At 48.5% G+C, this 15908-nt stretch overlaps 1 protein-coding gene across 1 annotated transcript in view; it reads left to right on the forward strand.

The window, feature by feature from the left end:
- The first annotated feature begins 1623 nt into the window (after positions 1-1623).
- Positions 1624-15908, forward strand: part of SLCO2A1 (solute carrier organic anion transporter family member 2A1) — an 81786-nt gene continuing 67501 nt past the window's right edge. The window contains exon 1 of the mRNA XM_037024751.2: positions 1624-1755. Within this exon, the coding sequence (XP_036880646.1) occupies positions 1660-1755 (96 nt within the window). The 5' untranslated portion in view covers positions 1624-1659. The remainder of the gene's footprint in view (positions 1756-15908) is intronic.

Raw genomic sequence — 15908 nt, forward strand, 5'->3', positions numbered from 1 at the left:
GACACCTCTAGAACGGAGGGCTGTCAAATCCAGACTAGAGTAGTGCCCGTGACTGCTGGGCAAGTGCTGGGTTCTGTGGAATCATGCATGTGGGTGCCCAGCAGAATGCCTGGTACAGTCTACAGTGGGTGTTACAGCCCAGTGCCCATCATCACACACTGTCCTTGTGCTCCAAGTTTCCTAGAGGGCAGGCTGGTGACCCGGAGCATCATGCCTGCTCTGGGCCTTGGGCTGCTGCAGGAGAGCCTCTCTGGATGCCCTTCACTGTGGGTGAGTGAAGTGGTCATAGGCCACCCAGTGTTCCATGGCTTTTCCTCCAGCGCTGCAAGCTGTTGGGTCCAGCCTTCCAGGTGAAAAGAAGAACCCAGATGTGGGACTGCAGAGCCTAGGCCCAGGAAGGCATCAGGCCTTGGGTAGAAATAATAAACCTATGTGGTCCTTTCTAGGGGTAAAGTGGGCTTGCAGAAGTCGGCTCTGCAGGGTCTACAGGAATTAGGGAGCTGGAAACATTCTTCCATAACTGGATTCCTTATGGCAGCTGCTTTTGGCAGAATTTTCTTATCCTTTTCTTGATACACCTCACCTTTCTCTTCTCTGCACTAGGAATCTTGGTGGAAAAAATCTTGGAGAAAAAAGTCACTGTCCTGCGGCAGCCTTGAGAAGGAGGTCAGCGGGGCGCGCCCGTTTGTCCACAGGGACCTCCCCCGGGACCCCCCCACCCCCCTCCTCAGCACTCCAGCCAAGACCCAGCGGTACTGACACTTGACAGCGCCGGCAGTTTACCTTGGCCGGGCTCCAGAGAGTTCGGGCCCTGCCCGGGGCGGCCCCCTCTCCAGCGCAAGGAGCGTTTAAATACAAAACAGTCCTCGACACAAACAGCCTCGGCGAATCTCAGAGCCATCCCGGGAGCTGAGAGCCCAGGTTCCCGGCGGGTGCAAGCACGCAGAGCCCGGCTCCGTAAATCTCCCCGAGCGCGTCGGGAGGGGCGCAGCGGCCCCACTCTCGTTCGGAAAGCCCGGACTCCCCTGCAGACGCCGGGCTCCTGCCAGCCCCTCCACCCACCTCGGTCCTCCACCGCGCCCGTGGCGCTGCGGCCCCTCCGCAGTCTGCACCGGCCTCCCGCCCGCCGGCTCCGCGACGCCCACCCGGCCCCGCCCGCCAGGCCGCCAGGCGCCCCCACCCCCCGCAGCCTCCGGTCCCCTCCGGCCACCACCTCACCCCCCCGGGGCCCGCCACGCCCCTCTCCCCCGCAGGCGGGACCTTCTCGGGGCGGCCCAGCCTCGCGGGTCCCAGCCGAGCTCGCGGAGCGGAGACGACCCCGCGCCGGGAAGGAGGTCAAGCGCGGCCCGCCGCCGCGTCACACCTGTCGGAGGGGGCGGCGGCGGAGGTGGGGGCTCGCGGCGCCGTTGACACCCGAGGAAAAGAGGGAGGAGGGAGAGTGCGTTTCATCATCGGCGGCGGCGGCGGCCACTTATAAAACTTCGGGCCGCGCACCCTCGCGCTCAGTGTCCGCGCTGCGCGCCTCGTCCGGCCCCGCCGCCGCGCTCGCCACCCACCCCCGGCCGCGCCAGCCCCGGCGCGCCCGGCCTCTGATCGCGCCGGCTGCCCGTCCTGGACCCTGCCGCCGCCGCCGCCGCCCGCCCCGCCGCTGCCGCCACCATGGGGCTCCTGGCCGAACCCGGCGTGCGCCCGGACGGCGACGCCTCCTCGCGTCGAGCCGGCCTCTGTCCCCGATCCATCTGCAGCAACATTAAGGTGAGCGGAGAACCCGGGGCTGGCCGGGCCTGAGCGGCGCCGGGCGCACCTCCGGCGGGGCGCGGGCGTCGGGGCTGCGGAAGCGCAGCAGGCGCTCGGCGCGCCGCGGCTCCCGCCTCCGCCCTCGGTGCAGCGCTCCGGGCTACATCCCCGCGGGCCCGGCTCGGGGGACGGGCGAGCGCCTGTTAGGCGGCCTGTGCGTGTGCGCGGGTGGGGCGCGCTCACACGCCCTCCTCGCTGTAAGAAGCAGCGCAATGACAGTACCTGCTTAGTGGGCCAGCTCTGCTCAGACAGTCCTGGCGCCAGCTGAGGGTATCAGCCTGTTTTTTGAAAAAGAACGTCTAGCGGGGCACGTTTTCTGTCTCCGGCGGGCAGTTGCTCCATTAAGGAGGTGGACTTGGAGGAGCCCGTGTCTGGGGCCTTGTCTGGGACAAGCTGTGGTCCCGCTCATCCTGGGGTGGGTGGCAGAAGGGATGTACTTACCCGGGCTTTCATTTGCCCCAAGAGCAGCAGGCGTGGGCTCTGCTCCCCCTTCCTGCAGTGTTCAGAATTCCCCCGGGCAACCAACCGTGCTCGCTCGAACCAGCTTTCCTGGTCTGGAAATGGTCCGGGGGAAACAGCAGTCTGTCCAGTAACGTCTGGACAGGTGCCTCTCGCTTGGCAAGTTATGGGGGGGGGTGGTGAAGAGAAGATGGGGTGTCGGTGGCTGAACGGCGAGGACACTTTCTCCCCCAGGGAGTTCCCCAGGAACGTTTTCCACCCCCTCGCAGGTCCAGGAGGACCTGGAAGGACAGAATCTGCACTCACGCTCTTCTGTGGGCTCTGGCTGGGCAAAAGCATCTGAGGAATGCACCTCCTGAGAGGGCAAAGCCGCTGTGGTGAGGATTGCAGAGCCCGCCTCAAGGGTCCTTGGGGTCAGGATGGGGCTCATGGTGCAGAAAGTTTGTTTCTGACAATCACACAATCAGGTAGGGCTATGTAAAGTGGTGCAATTAAAGGGAACTCAGTTACACAAAGGGAGGATGAGGGCTCTGTGGGCTGGTTATGTGCGTGTCCAAGAGAAAGCGATCTGGAGGTCACAATAGATCCCACCTGTATGCTTACTCATATTGTTAGTGGTGGACTGGGAATCCCCACTCCTGCTTTTGCTCTTTCCCCACACCACAATAAATAAAGGTTGATTGCATGGTTCGATATAAATAAGATATAAATAAGACCTTTCATGGTTGGATATAAAAATAAATATAAATTTTAGATAATTTAAGTTATCAAATTAAAAAATCTCTTGACTTAGCAAAGTCAAATCTCCTTTGCTTTGGTCAGACCTGGATGAGAACATTGTGTGCAGTTTTTGGTCCCACCATTTGGAGAAGTTTCAACAAAGAATTGTGGAAAATCTCATGTTTATAAATTAGAAATTGGGAGGGAAGTTGGTGGGGTGGGGGAAGGGTGGGTAGTTTGAAAAGAGAGGTCCAGGAGGGAGCAGGCAACTCCCGCTATTTTCACCAAGAAGGGCAGGAAGGACAGCTTGTCCCAGAACAAATTCCTGACAGTGAGGGTAACCTAGGGTGAGATTGATCCATTTGGACCTGCCCTGAGTCCCTAAAATGAGTTTATGGAAGCAGTTTCTTTGAAGATCTATAAAAATAAGATAATTTATCACATGCTGATGATTTAGCCATACATGCCTGAGGCCTGGGCTCAGGCCACGTGGCCTCCTAAGGTTCATACCGGTTAAGAGCTTTTCTTAATTCTAAAAACCAGATTTTCTTAATCACTGCTTCCAATGTTCCATAGTAATTCTAAGGTCAGAGTTTAGGGAGATTTCCATTTAGCTTCATTTATCAGCCTGAAACCAGGTACAAGGTTGGACATGTCAAGGCATATCTGAGATCTAGAGCTACGTTAGTTAAACTCACTTCAGCCTTTTCTTCCAGGGGGTAATACTGGCTGTCTGGGGACTTTCATTCTGATGGATGGTTTCTCCCTCTCAATGAAGGGCTCAGTGGCTGCCCTATACCCTCCCAGGGAGGTATAGACTGCACATGTCTTGTGACATGGGGGGAACAGAGGACACCCCATCTGAGGACCCAACATTTTCCTAGGTCCCTTGTTGCTGGGATAGACTGACCAATTGGCTTTATAAATCCCACATCCCATATGGTTTAGGCGAAAGAGAACTCAGATCCAAGTCCCATTCTACCTCTTACCAACTAGGTGATGCAGGGAAACATTTCTCACCTTTCCTGGGCCTTGGAGTCCTAATGTGAGAAAAACTGGGTCGTAAAATCTCCACTCAGTGGGACTCCTTAGTATGATGGATGTGGCACAGGAAAAGGGCTTGTCAGCTAAGCTGGGCTCTCTGGGACTGGCATCTCTGTGAGGTCAGTTCTTGCCTCAAAAAACAGGGCTACACATTCAAGCATCATTTAGGATATATAATCCCGCCACTTAGGACTCTTCCCCTGAGGCATAGTTAACAGTTGAAGAGAAACTATAGTTAATAATAATGCCCCAAAGAAGAGTAACAGTAACAGAAGGGAACTGTCTGAATGTACCAGGAACTATGGAAATATTTTACCTGTATTTAATCCTCATTGCAACTCTACCAAGTGGATACCCTTATTGTTCCCATTAATGATGAGGAAAACAAGACTTATTGAGGCTGGTGCCTTGTGTGGGGACGCCTAGCCAGAAGGGCTGGAGTAGAGAGGAATGGGATAGGTGAGATGCCAGCTAGAGACCCTAACCACTGTGCCACCAGAGCCACTGGACTCTGGTTTAGCACCTGGGATACATGGCTGTGCTTGTTTTGAGTGCTCAGTGCTTTCTCCAGACCCTGGCGACACACATGTTCCAGCTGTGACCAGGGGGCACCTCCGTGGCTGTAAGGTGGATGCTCCCAACACCTATGGGCACAGACCCTTTCATTCTTTGTAATCCTCACCTAAAGAGGCTGGTGACTCTCACTCTCAGGGTGTGGTTTTTCTACCTCCTCCTGCAGAAGTAAATACGATCACGTTGAATCTGGAAACAGTCTATTGCCTCTGGTTTATAGTATTCTTAGGAGATAGAGGACCTGCTCACCAGTCATTGCCAGAGGGACCAGTTGGGCATCCAGAATTCTAAAACTTTAAATTAAAAACAGTTTTCATTCAACGATTATGGGGGTGGAGAGGTAGGGAAAGAGCCTTTGTGGTTAGCTGATCTTGGCAGCCTGGCCAGCTTCTCTTTAAAATGAAACTTTTGGAGCCAGACTGAGGTTGCCTTATAAAAGGAGTGGCCGATTGGTAACTGCTGCCCAAATTTTAGGAACTTACACACCCAGGGCTCTGGTGTAGGAAAATAATGCATATCCATTCGGGAGAGGAGAGGGGGCAGTGGAGGTCTAGGGAAGAACAGTGGGGAAAAAGGAATGGGCAGAGCTCTTGGTTTGCATGGCCCCAGTGACCTCTGACGTGGGAGGAAGACACAAAAATGAAGAGAAGATACTTTGTCTTGGCCTGTGTCCGTGACTTCCTAAGGCCCTTGAAAACCCCAGCTGTGGGGAGGTAGCTTGGGCTTAACTTCTTAGTTTCCAGAGGACAGTATTATATACCAGAAATCTCCAATTCCTGCTTGGAAAAACACTCCTGATAGAATGCCCTGGGCCAGAGAATTCCTTAATTGACCCTGTGAATTAAGATGTCACTCCTCGCCAGGTGGTATTCTCTGATATTGAGGACAGCATTTATCCTGCTCTCCAGGCCTGGCCCTGCTTGTGGAGGGGAGGGAGAATAATGGGAATGGGGGATATGTCACAGGTGACGCAGACCCTTCCTCTTGTGATGATGCTCAAAGCCCTTCTTCTTAGCTACCATTTTCTCTCCTGGTGATGATTTTGTGACCTGCACTGCGACAGAGCAGATGGGAGAGTGATTTCTGTCTCACAATAGAGCTAGTTCATTCCATTTCTTGCTGATCATTCTCTTAAGTCTGTGACAGTGACTACTTTTTTTTTTCTCCCCGTTCTGGAAAACCCAGATGCAATGCTGGGGTACTGGGATGGGCACATGGCTTCCCCTCACCTTTTTGTGCTCTGCTGTGGGACGGGTCATGGTCCATGCAGAGGAATGGGGTGAGCCCCAGTCCAGAGCTCATACCTCCTTGTTCTCCTTCTTCACATGCCTGCTTGGTTTTATCCTGTCCCATGGTTTTAACCACCTCCAGCTGTTACTTCACCTTACTTTGTGCCTGCTGAGGCACTGGCCTGAAGAGAGCTCTAGTTATGTGCCAGAGCTGGAGAGCTGGGAATGGTGGAGCCGAGAAACCAGGGATGCTTCTGGGTGCCTGGACCCCGTCGTTCAGAGGACCCCGAGTGGGGCTAGTTAGTTTGGCTCTGATCCAACATCTTAAGTTCATTGACATGTACTTGCACTAAGGGAGAACATGGAGAAATAGCTGTGTGAATTTATATTTGTCTGGATCTCACAGGACCAGCACAGGTGGGTTGTCATTATGGTACGTGGGACTCCTTATAAGAGACCGCAGGAGAAAGCTTCATTCTTAGTACCAGACAAAGCTTGATTTGAGTTTTTTTTAAATATTTTTCTTTTGAAATAATTATATTTACAGAGAAAATAGTATGGAGAAGGCCTGTGTGGCCTTCACCAAGTTTCTCCCAGTGGTTCCATCTCATGTAACTGCAGTATAATACCGAAAGCAGGACATTGATGTTGCTATAATGTGTGTGTATAGTTCCATGCCATTATATCACATGCATATAGATTCATGGGACCACCAACCCACTGCTTCAAGACACAGAAAGATCGCACCACCACAAAGATCTCTGCTGTGTCACACCCACCCCTTCAGATTACCATTCCTAACCCCTCACAACGACTAATCTATTCTCCATGGTTGTACTTTTGTCATTTTGAGACTGTTATATAAATGGAATCATACAGTACATGACATTTTAAGATTGCCCTTTCTCATTCGACGTAAAACCCCTGAGACCCATCCAAGTAGTTGCTTGTATCAATAGCTTGTTCCTTTTATTGCTGAGTGGTATTCCATGGTGTGGAGGTACCGTACTTTATCTAACCATTCACCTACTGAAGAACATTTGAGTTGTTTCCAGTTTGGGGCTACTACAAATAAAGGTGCTGTGTATAACTGTATACAGGTTTTTGTGCAGACATGAATTTTAATTTCTCTGGAGTAAATATCCAGGAGTACATTTGCTGGCTTATATGGTAGTTGCATGTTGATTTATTTGAAAAACTGTCAAACTGTTTTCCAGACTGGCCATTTTACATTTTACATTTGCACCAGCTATGTATGAGAGTTATGGTTTCTCTATATCTTTGTCAGCACTTGATGTTGTCTTTTGTTTTACCAAATCTAGTGGGTGTGTAGTGACATCTCATCATAGTCTTAATTGGTATTTCCCTAATGGCCAATGCTGTTGAATATCTTTTCATGTACTGATTTACCATGTGTATATCCTCTTCGTGGTCATGTCTGTTCATATATTTTCTGATTGGATTTTTTAATTGTTTTGAGAATTCTTTATGTATGTGAGATACAAGTCCTTTGTGGGCATGTCATTTGCAGTATTTTTTCCTACTCTGTGGCTTATCTTTTTAATCTCTTAATAGTCTTTCACAAAGAAAAAGGTTTTGATTCTGATGAAGTCTAATTTATCAATTTTTTATTTTCTGGATCCTGCTTTTGGTGTCATGACTCAGAACTCTTCACCAAACCCTAGTTCCTAGAGGTTTTCTCCTAAAAGTTTTATAATTTTACATTTAAATCTAAGTTCCATTTTGAGTTAATTTGTGTACAGGTGTGAGGTTTAGGTTAAGGCTCTTTTTTTATTTTTTTTGCCTGTGCTTGTTCAGTTGCCCCTGCACCATTTGTTGAGAAGATTATCCTTTCTCTATTGAATTGGCTTTGCTTCTGTGTCGAAAATCAGTTGGCCATACTTGTGTTTTGGGGTTTCCATTCTGTTTCACTGATGTATGTGTATATCTCTCTGCCGATACCACATGTCTTAATTACCATAACTATGCAGCAAGTCTTGACATCAGGTGAGAGCTTGCTTTTTATTCTGCAATGGTATGTGTTTATCTTATGGTTACTGTATTTCATAATTCATTCAGTTGCACTTTCTGTGTTGCTTTTTAGGAAGATTTAAGGACAGATTTAAAGTTCATTCTTAGTAACTGAATGGGGCCTTATATATTTATGAGCTCCAGCTTTTCTTATGGACTTAGCTGAGTGGTTGTCTTTTACCTTGAACTAGATTTTTTAATCTATGTCCCTAAACATTTTCTATTCTCAGTGACAGCCATGCAAGGGAGGTATCAGGATCTCCATTTTACACTTGAAGAAACTGAGGCTTGTGCGATTACATATTGAGTAAATGGCAAAGCAAGAGTTCCCACCAGGCGCCATCTCACTCTGCAGCCCCTGTTTTCCCATGGCCACAGAATGCCTCTCAGTTCTGAGTTCTCTCATCCGTGAACATTTGGGCTCAGTGATCTCGGAGGTCCTTTCACATTCTCAGATTCTCATCTCATGCTATCGAGTTGCTGATTGAGATGAGACTAGGAGCGGGGCCAGTTGGGTCTGAGCTTTGCTGGGAGGTGACACCAGGTGAAAGTGGAGGGCATGGGCTGGCCAGGTTGTCTCTGATCAGTCTCCTACTCTCTATATGTAGAGGGCCTTGATTCCCTGGGCCTGTTCTCCTGTTTGGGGTGGATCACATTTGATCCGGGCTGCAGAGTGAGACCCATGCAGCAAGTCTCAGACTACACAGTAGGGGTGAAAGATGGGGTGGTACTCTCCAGTGAGCAGCCCTCTTAGCCTCTTTGCCCTGCTGGGTGCAGATGCTAAGGAGGCTCTGGGGAAGCTCCAGAGGCTCAGGTATGGTGGCGGTGCACCAGCCTGGAGCAGTAAGCCCAGGACTTGTGACCTTTGGGACACTCAGTCTTGTCAACATTGGTGCTGACCCCCACAGACCTGCTCCCTGTCTCCAGAGGTGTGGGCAAACCAATCCTTTCTTAGAGATTTAGAGTGCTGCAGGACTCAGTCCTGATAACAAGTCCCATTTTGTTTACCCACACTTCTGTAGTACCTATTTATGTTCTGAAGAAAGCTCCATCCACACCTTTGGCACGTGCTGGCCTAGGGCACAGAAGGCCTCAGTTAAAATGCAGGCATCATCAGGGAGGGCTATAGTATGCTGCCCCACCAGGATATCCTGAATTCTAGAAAAGAGTGAGCCCATTTCCACATGGAGTAGGACAGGGCATAAAGGGAGGTGTCTGGAGATACGGCTTGATTGACCATACTGCTTTTCTCTGATATGTTATCTTAAAATCAAGTGACTTCTATATTTTCCTCCACTATATATCTTTGTATTTCCAAATAATATGTTAGAGTTTTCCCCAAATCTTGGAGTTACACCGATGCTCTAGGAAGCTAAGCTGTGTTTAGTTCGTGTCTCCCAGATGTGACTCCCAGGTACAGCGTACCAAGTTTGGGAAACACAACCCAGGCATACCTCACGTTGGAACGGGTTTGTCCGGTTAGTTCAGCCAGCCAGCCTGTTGCGCACAGAAGGAATGGTGTCTAGGAAGGGTAAGTGGGACAGGTGTGGGGTGTGGATGTCAGGCAGTTCCTGAGCTGAGCCCTGTGAAACATCCCGGGAGAGGAGTCAGCTCGGGAACACAGTGGGGCCCCCGTGGGGAGCGTGGCAGAAAGGGAGGGGTGGGGGAAGGGAGGGAGGACAGCAGGCTTCCAAAGTCACGTTTGTCCTGCCCAGTTTGCTGCCAAAGAGATTGCAAGTGGGATTAACCTGACCACTTTCTCAGTCTGTTTTACAAGTCACTCCTGCCTTGTGCCCCAGGCCCTTTTGGAAACTTCCAGCCTTCCTTTGATTCCCAGTTCATTTGAGGGAAGTGCCAGGGAGCAGAGCATTGGGCCTGGAACATGGGCCTCACTCATTCATAAGCCTTACTGAGAGTCCACCGTGGGAGGCCCTTTGCTGCACATCACTGTTTGTACTTGACCCCGAATGGGCCCCCAAGTGTCCAAGAAACAGTTGTCCGTAAGTTCCCTGCTTCAGTTTGACCAGCTGCCTTGGTTTGCCCAGGACTGAAGCGTTTTCTCAAACACAGGGCTTTCAGTTTTTAAATTGGAAAAGTTCTCGGCAGATTGGTATGAGATGGTCTCTCACTCACCTGCCTCTCCTGTTGTAACATTTTACCACAATGTACTTCCACCTTCTGACTGGGCAGGCGTGGCACCAGAGAAGGTCAGAGGTGGTGCCAGAGGTGGAAATACACCTCAAGGATCCGTGGCAGGAAGGAACTGGAGGCGTCCAGAGAAAAGATGAGCGCCGAGGCTGGGCTTGTGGAGCAACAAGGCCCGTTTCTCCCTCTTGTTTGTACGCGGACGCCCTCCCACCCAGTCCTGTCCTCATGGCTGCTCATGGTTTGTACAGCATTGTTAACTCCTCATGGTGTAGAATCCACACACGTGATGATGCGCTGACCTAGAGGCCCCGGTGCCCCCTGGCTTAGAGGATTATTGCATGGCAGAATTGAAGGTGACGGGAAAGCCTGTCTGCCCAGAGGCAGGAATCCTCTTGATGACGTCCTTGCCTCCGCCTCAGCTCGCCTGAGCCCAGCAGTGGGGAAGCCACGACATCACAAGGAGCCCAGCAACTGAAGGCTCTGGCAGGCCTCTCCCAGGCTGAGCTGCATCCTGCCTCTGCCCTTCCACATGGGCCCCGGAATAAAGCTAGCAGATCCCCCCTCTTCCTGGCAACTCTCCTCATCGGGAACACCCGGTAGAAAGCAGTCTCCCTGTCCCCACAAGTCCCTCCCACTGAGAAGCTGCTCAGCAGGCCTGAAATGGAAGGCCAGGGGCTCTGGGCTGCTCTCCTCTAAAAGCTGCACTGGGGTCTGAAGGTGGGCGTTGCTGAGGGGCATGTGTGTCCCCTGACTCCTGTTGTCCAGATCACAGAGGTTTCCTTCCTGGTTCTGGTCACCGCAGGGAGCTTGCTTATGACTGGCGATGAGGCCTCAGGCTTTGTGGCAGCTGCTAGGCCCAGGGTTTCATGGAACCAGCAGAGACCTCCCTTGTGGGGGACCCCGGCCCTCCCAGGCCCTGCAGGCTCATCATGCCCTCAGAACGCCAAGGCCTGCTCCCACTGCATCTCCCACTCCTCCTCCTCACCCCCAGCTTCCTGCTCGCACCCCCAGCTCTCACTTCACCCTGATCTGGGGAGCTGTCATGGAGCATCCATGCCAAGCCTGAAGAGCCCTGGGCAGTCTTCGAGCCCACCCTCCAGCCTCTGGCCGGATGACATTTCTTTGGAGAAGGCAGAGACTGGGGACCACATTCCCTGACTTCATCACTAAAGGGTCCACCAGAGACCCTTGCAGAGTGCATCTGGCCTAGTGCTAGCAGGGACATCCCTGAGGATCCCAGCTTGTACTCCAGGGCTGCACCCCACACATCCCACCCATGCCAGACTGGCAGGGCCAAGTTAGTGAGAACCAGCCTTGCCTATCTGGCTGTCTCTACCCCTGGGCCTTGTCCCTGCTTGGAAAGTGAGCCCACAGGGCCTTGTGATTGTCCATTTCATTTTCAAATTGCCCTTATTATCAGGAGGCTGTCCTCCTGGGCCCACTGCAGCATGAGTTTCCTTCTTCATACTCAGCATCCCAGAAAGGCATGGCCCACTGAACCCACATGTAAATTTAACATGTAATCATGTAAAATTAACAAGGAGTGGGGGCAGGCAGTAGTGAAGCCTGTTTTGGTTGCTTTATAGTTACAAGTTCAGAATTCCAACTCTTAGTACCAACACATTTCAGCAGCTCTTATGATTTTCTAAGCTGTCATCAGAGCGATGGACACATATTTATGGTAAAAATATATGGGGGCTTATGGATATTTAATTGCAAATGCAACAGCATTTACATGCCAAATTTAGCACAATAGTAAGTGAACAAGGTTAGGTCCTTTCAGAAACGCATTTAACTAAATCTTACCTTATGCTACAAGGTGCATTCTGCCCTCATTATATAGTGGAGGAAACAGGGACACAGCCTTTGGGAATTACCACATTACACAGTAACAGAGCTTGGACTTGAAGACTCTGTCTTAAGACTTTCCTGTCCGGTGGCTCCCTGAATCCCACTACAGACCCCTGCTGTTGAGCCAGGGTTTGCTGCTTCAGCCCTTCATATCAGCAGACACAAGCTGGGATGCTTATTTTTATTTATTACTTTATTTTCCCAAGGCAAATTTGACAATGGTGGCCCTGAAAGCCTTCATTCCTCAGAGACCTTCTGTCTCAGAGCTCCCTGTCTGCTGCACATTCCCTCCCAGTGCTCAGAAGACTAGACTGATATTCCAGCCACACAGCACACAAGCCTTTAGACCCGGAACCCAGCATAGGGTGGGGCAGCTATCAAGTGGCTTACGAACACCTCCTGAAAGAATAAATGGAAACCCAGTCATCTGAACAATGTTTTATCATGTAACTCATCTGTTCAGGAACTTTTAATGAGGAAAAATGATCTGTATATCTAGCAATTGGAGAGCAATAAATAGTCATGCAATATCCATCTATGAAATATTTACAGGTCACTTTTAAAGTTTTATTGAGACTAGTCTAAACTTGCGTGAAGGGTTCATTCCATTCTGTAATGTTACATAGAGATGGCAGGATGGACAGCCGTATGTAGAGATGATCCAGCATTTTAAGTCTCAAGGAGACTTGAAGAAGGTATACCTAAACAGGGATAGTTCTCCATGTGGAAAGCCTATAAATGGCTTTGTTTTTCTTCTTTGGGACTTTCTGTTTTCCATTTTTCTACAATGAACATGTCCTGTATTATGATTAGAAAAAACAAACTACCAATTTAAAAGCTCTAAGGACTGTGGTGACCCTTGCACCTCCTTTGTGGGATGCAATGAGATATCACATTGTGGTTTATGAAATGCCATGTAAGGTGGGAGGTTGCTGGTCTCCAGGTCCGTGAGGATGGACTAAGGATGCAGCCAGGATGGCAGCCAGGGGGCTGGGGTTGTCTGGTAGGCCAGTCCTGCAGTGCCCATCATGTTCCACTGCATTTTTACATCCCTATCACACTTGACTCTTATGGCTCCCCAGTGATAGAGATAAAGTCAGATAAAAATATTTAACTTGTAATGAAACTATGGAAGATTTTCTTCCCTTGGAAGAGTGAGAGGCCTTTCTCTTAGGGAAATCCTCTCTGCTCTTCTGGTGCCCACTCCCAGGGTCTGGCTCAGAGGTTGGGAATCCAGCCCTAAGGGTTGGCTAAGCATTTCAGGGAAGCGAGTGTATCTGATTGGCTCCCTGCCATGTAGGAAGAGTGAGCCTGAAGGGGAGGTGGTGAGGACAGAGGCTGGGACAGGAGTGCTGCCCGGGGTCTGGTCCAGAGCCTGAAGTTTTGCATCTGGGAGCACGTTGGGACTTCCATGGGTGGGCTCTCACCCAGTCAGTTGGCCAGCCTTAATTGGCCACCCACTGTTTGCAGGGCAGCTTTCTGCTAGTTTTGTAAAGAGAAGTGGTTTCAGAACTCTGATGCCAGGAATGGTGCCACAATCCCTGCCTGAGATGTATTCATTTGTTCATTCATTCATTCAATGAATAATTGTTGTCCACTTACCATCATACATTGGAGATACAATGATAGACAACACAGAGTGGACTCTGCCCTCATGAGATATAAGCAGCAGGCAGATGCACAATTATAAATACAAAGTCACAAAATGTGTCAAATAAGAGGAAAGAGAACTGGGTTTTTTGAGGGAGAGGTGCGTATAGACAGAAGTGTATTCTGCTTAATACATACAGGGCCAGGGATTCTGAATTCTACTAAGTCACCTGCATGCTTCTGATGTATAACCTCTGCATGGGGATAAAGACTGTGAAGCAGACAAGATCCCTCTCTTCCAAAATCTCTTGTTAGTTGGAATAAGAGAGATCATAAAAAACATCAGTGACATGTGGTTTCCATTAATATGACTCATTCACATCACAGGGGACCTTCCAGCTACAAACACCTAACAATGCTATATAAAAGAGAGCACCACCAAATATTTAAATACATAGCTGACCTTGCAAGAAAGAAAATGAAATCTTCATGTCCAAGAAATGAAAAAGGAGTTAAACACCAAAACAATAATTATACCAGCCGACCCTGCAGCAACAGTTGAGGGGGAAAATATGTGTGGTGTAACTGGATCAGTAAGGAAACCCTCAAGAAACTCCTCATGGAGACTGGGCATTAGTAACCACACAGGTAACAAAGATGACATGGGGAGTTAGAACACAGACCTATGCATAAAGTGGGGCCCTTCAGCAAAAAGGGAGCCAATAAGATTCTGCCCACCACCCCAGGAACAGCAAACAGGCTTATCTTGAACAGGATCTCTTGGTAAAATAATTCTGAGAAAATGAGCCCCCAAGTCTGTGCCACATGGATAGAATTTATACTATCCACATAGTATGGGAATCTCTAAGCAAATAAACCGTAACAAATGTTGCTGGGCTGGTGAGAACACTTTGCTATCTGGGAGACACAAGAGTAAAACCACTCTGGACAGATGCTTCTGCAGTCCAGACCAACCAGAGTCCCCAAGAGATAACAATGCCCATAGAAGAGAAGCTTGCAACCAACAGTTACCCAGGAAACAATCCCCCATAAGCAACAGGCCACAGATATATCAGTAAGGAAGATTAGCACCACAAGATTTTGAGATAACGGAACATTCTGAAAGAGATTATAAAAAAATATTAAATGTTTAAAGAGGTGCAAAAAGAGATAGAAAATACCAGGAAAGAACAAACACTATGAAACAGGAACAGGCGGATTTGAGAAACACACGGGAATTGTTGAAGTCCTTAATCACATCTGCACTGAATGATAATTAGTAAGTGGAAGATAAGGTTGGAGAAGTCACCCTGAATGCAGCACAGAGCAATAAAGAAGTGGAAATTGAGATAGACAGGGTAAGAGAGATGGAGACAGTAAGGATAAAGTCCAATGTAAGTCTGAAATGAGTACCAAAGAAGAGAACTGAATGGACAGGTGCTAGACAATATTGAAAAGATCACAGAGAATTTCCGGAATTAATAGCACAGATGACACCTCAATATAGAGAAAACACAGTAAGTTCTGACAGGAATTTACAAAGAAGCACACCTGTACATATCATCCTGAGACTGCAGAACAGTAAAGACAGAAAAATTTTAAGAGCTACTGGAGTGAAATTACATATTACTTGTAAGGATCAATAAGAAGACCAACAACAGGCCTCTCAAAATAAAAATAATACATACTAGAAAATAGTGGAATAATTTTCAAAATGCTAAGAGAACATTGCCACCAAATCAAGTTTTATAACTAAATGATAATTCAAGAGGGCAAAGTAGAGATTTTTAAACAATGGTAGGGAATTTGCTAATCATGAGTCCCCACTATAATAAACTAGTAAAGGACGAAATTCAAAAAGCAAGAAATCAAACACACAAGAAAAGGAAAGGATGCAAAAAGTTTGGAGATAAACAAAATAACAATGAGTTTTGTAGGGCAGAAAAGATGGAAGTAGAATAATACACACCGATAAAATGAAAAACTGGAGTTAAAATCTTAAGTTTTTGATAGATGAATGGATTAAGAGATGGTATATACACATAATGGAATATTACTCAGCCATAAAAAAGTGGGAAGTCTTACCATTGGCAACAACATGGATGGACCCAGAGGGTATCATGCTAAAATAAGCCAGGCAGAGAAAGACAAATACCATATGATTTCACTTTATGTGGAATCGAAAAACAAAACAAACAACAAACAAAAAGAAATAGACCTACAAATACAGAAAACAGACCGTTGGTTACCATAGGGAAGGGGATTGGGGAATGGGGGAAATAGGTGAAAGGGATAAAGAGATACAACCTGCAAATTGTAATGTAAGTTAAACATAGGAATGGAAGTGCAACATAGAGAGTATAACCAATACTATTGTAATATCTTGGTATGATAATGGGTTAACTACACTTACAGTGACAAACATCTAGTAATATATATAATTATTGAGTCACTATGTTGTACATC

The sequence above is a fragment of the Manis javanica genome, chromosome 3, assembly GCF_040802235.1.
Source record: "Manis javanica isolate MJ-LG chromosome 3, MJ_LKY, whole genome shotgun sequence".
Taxonomy (NCBI): Eukaryota; Metazoa; Chordata; class Mammalia; order Pholidota; family Manidae; genus Manis; species Manis javanica.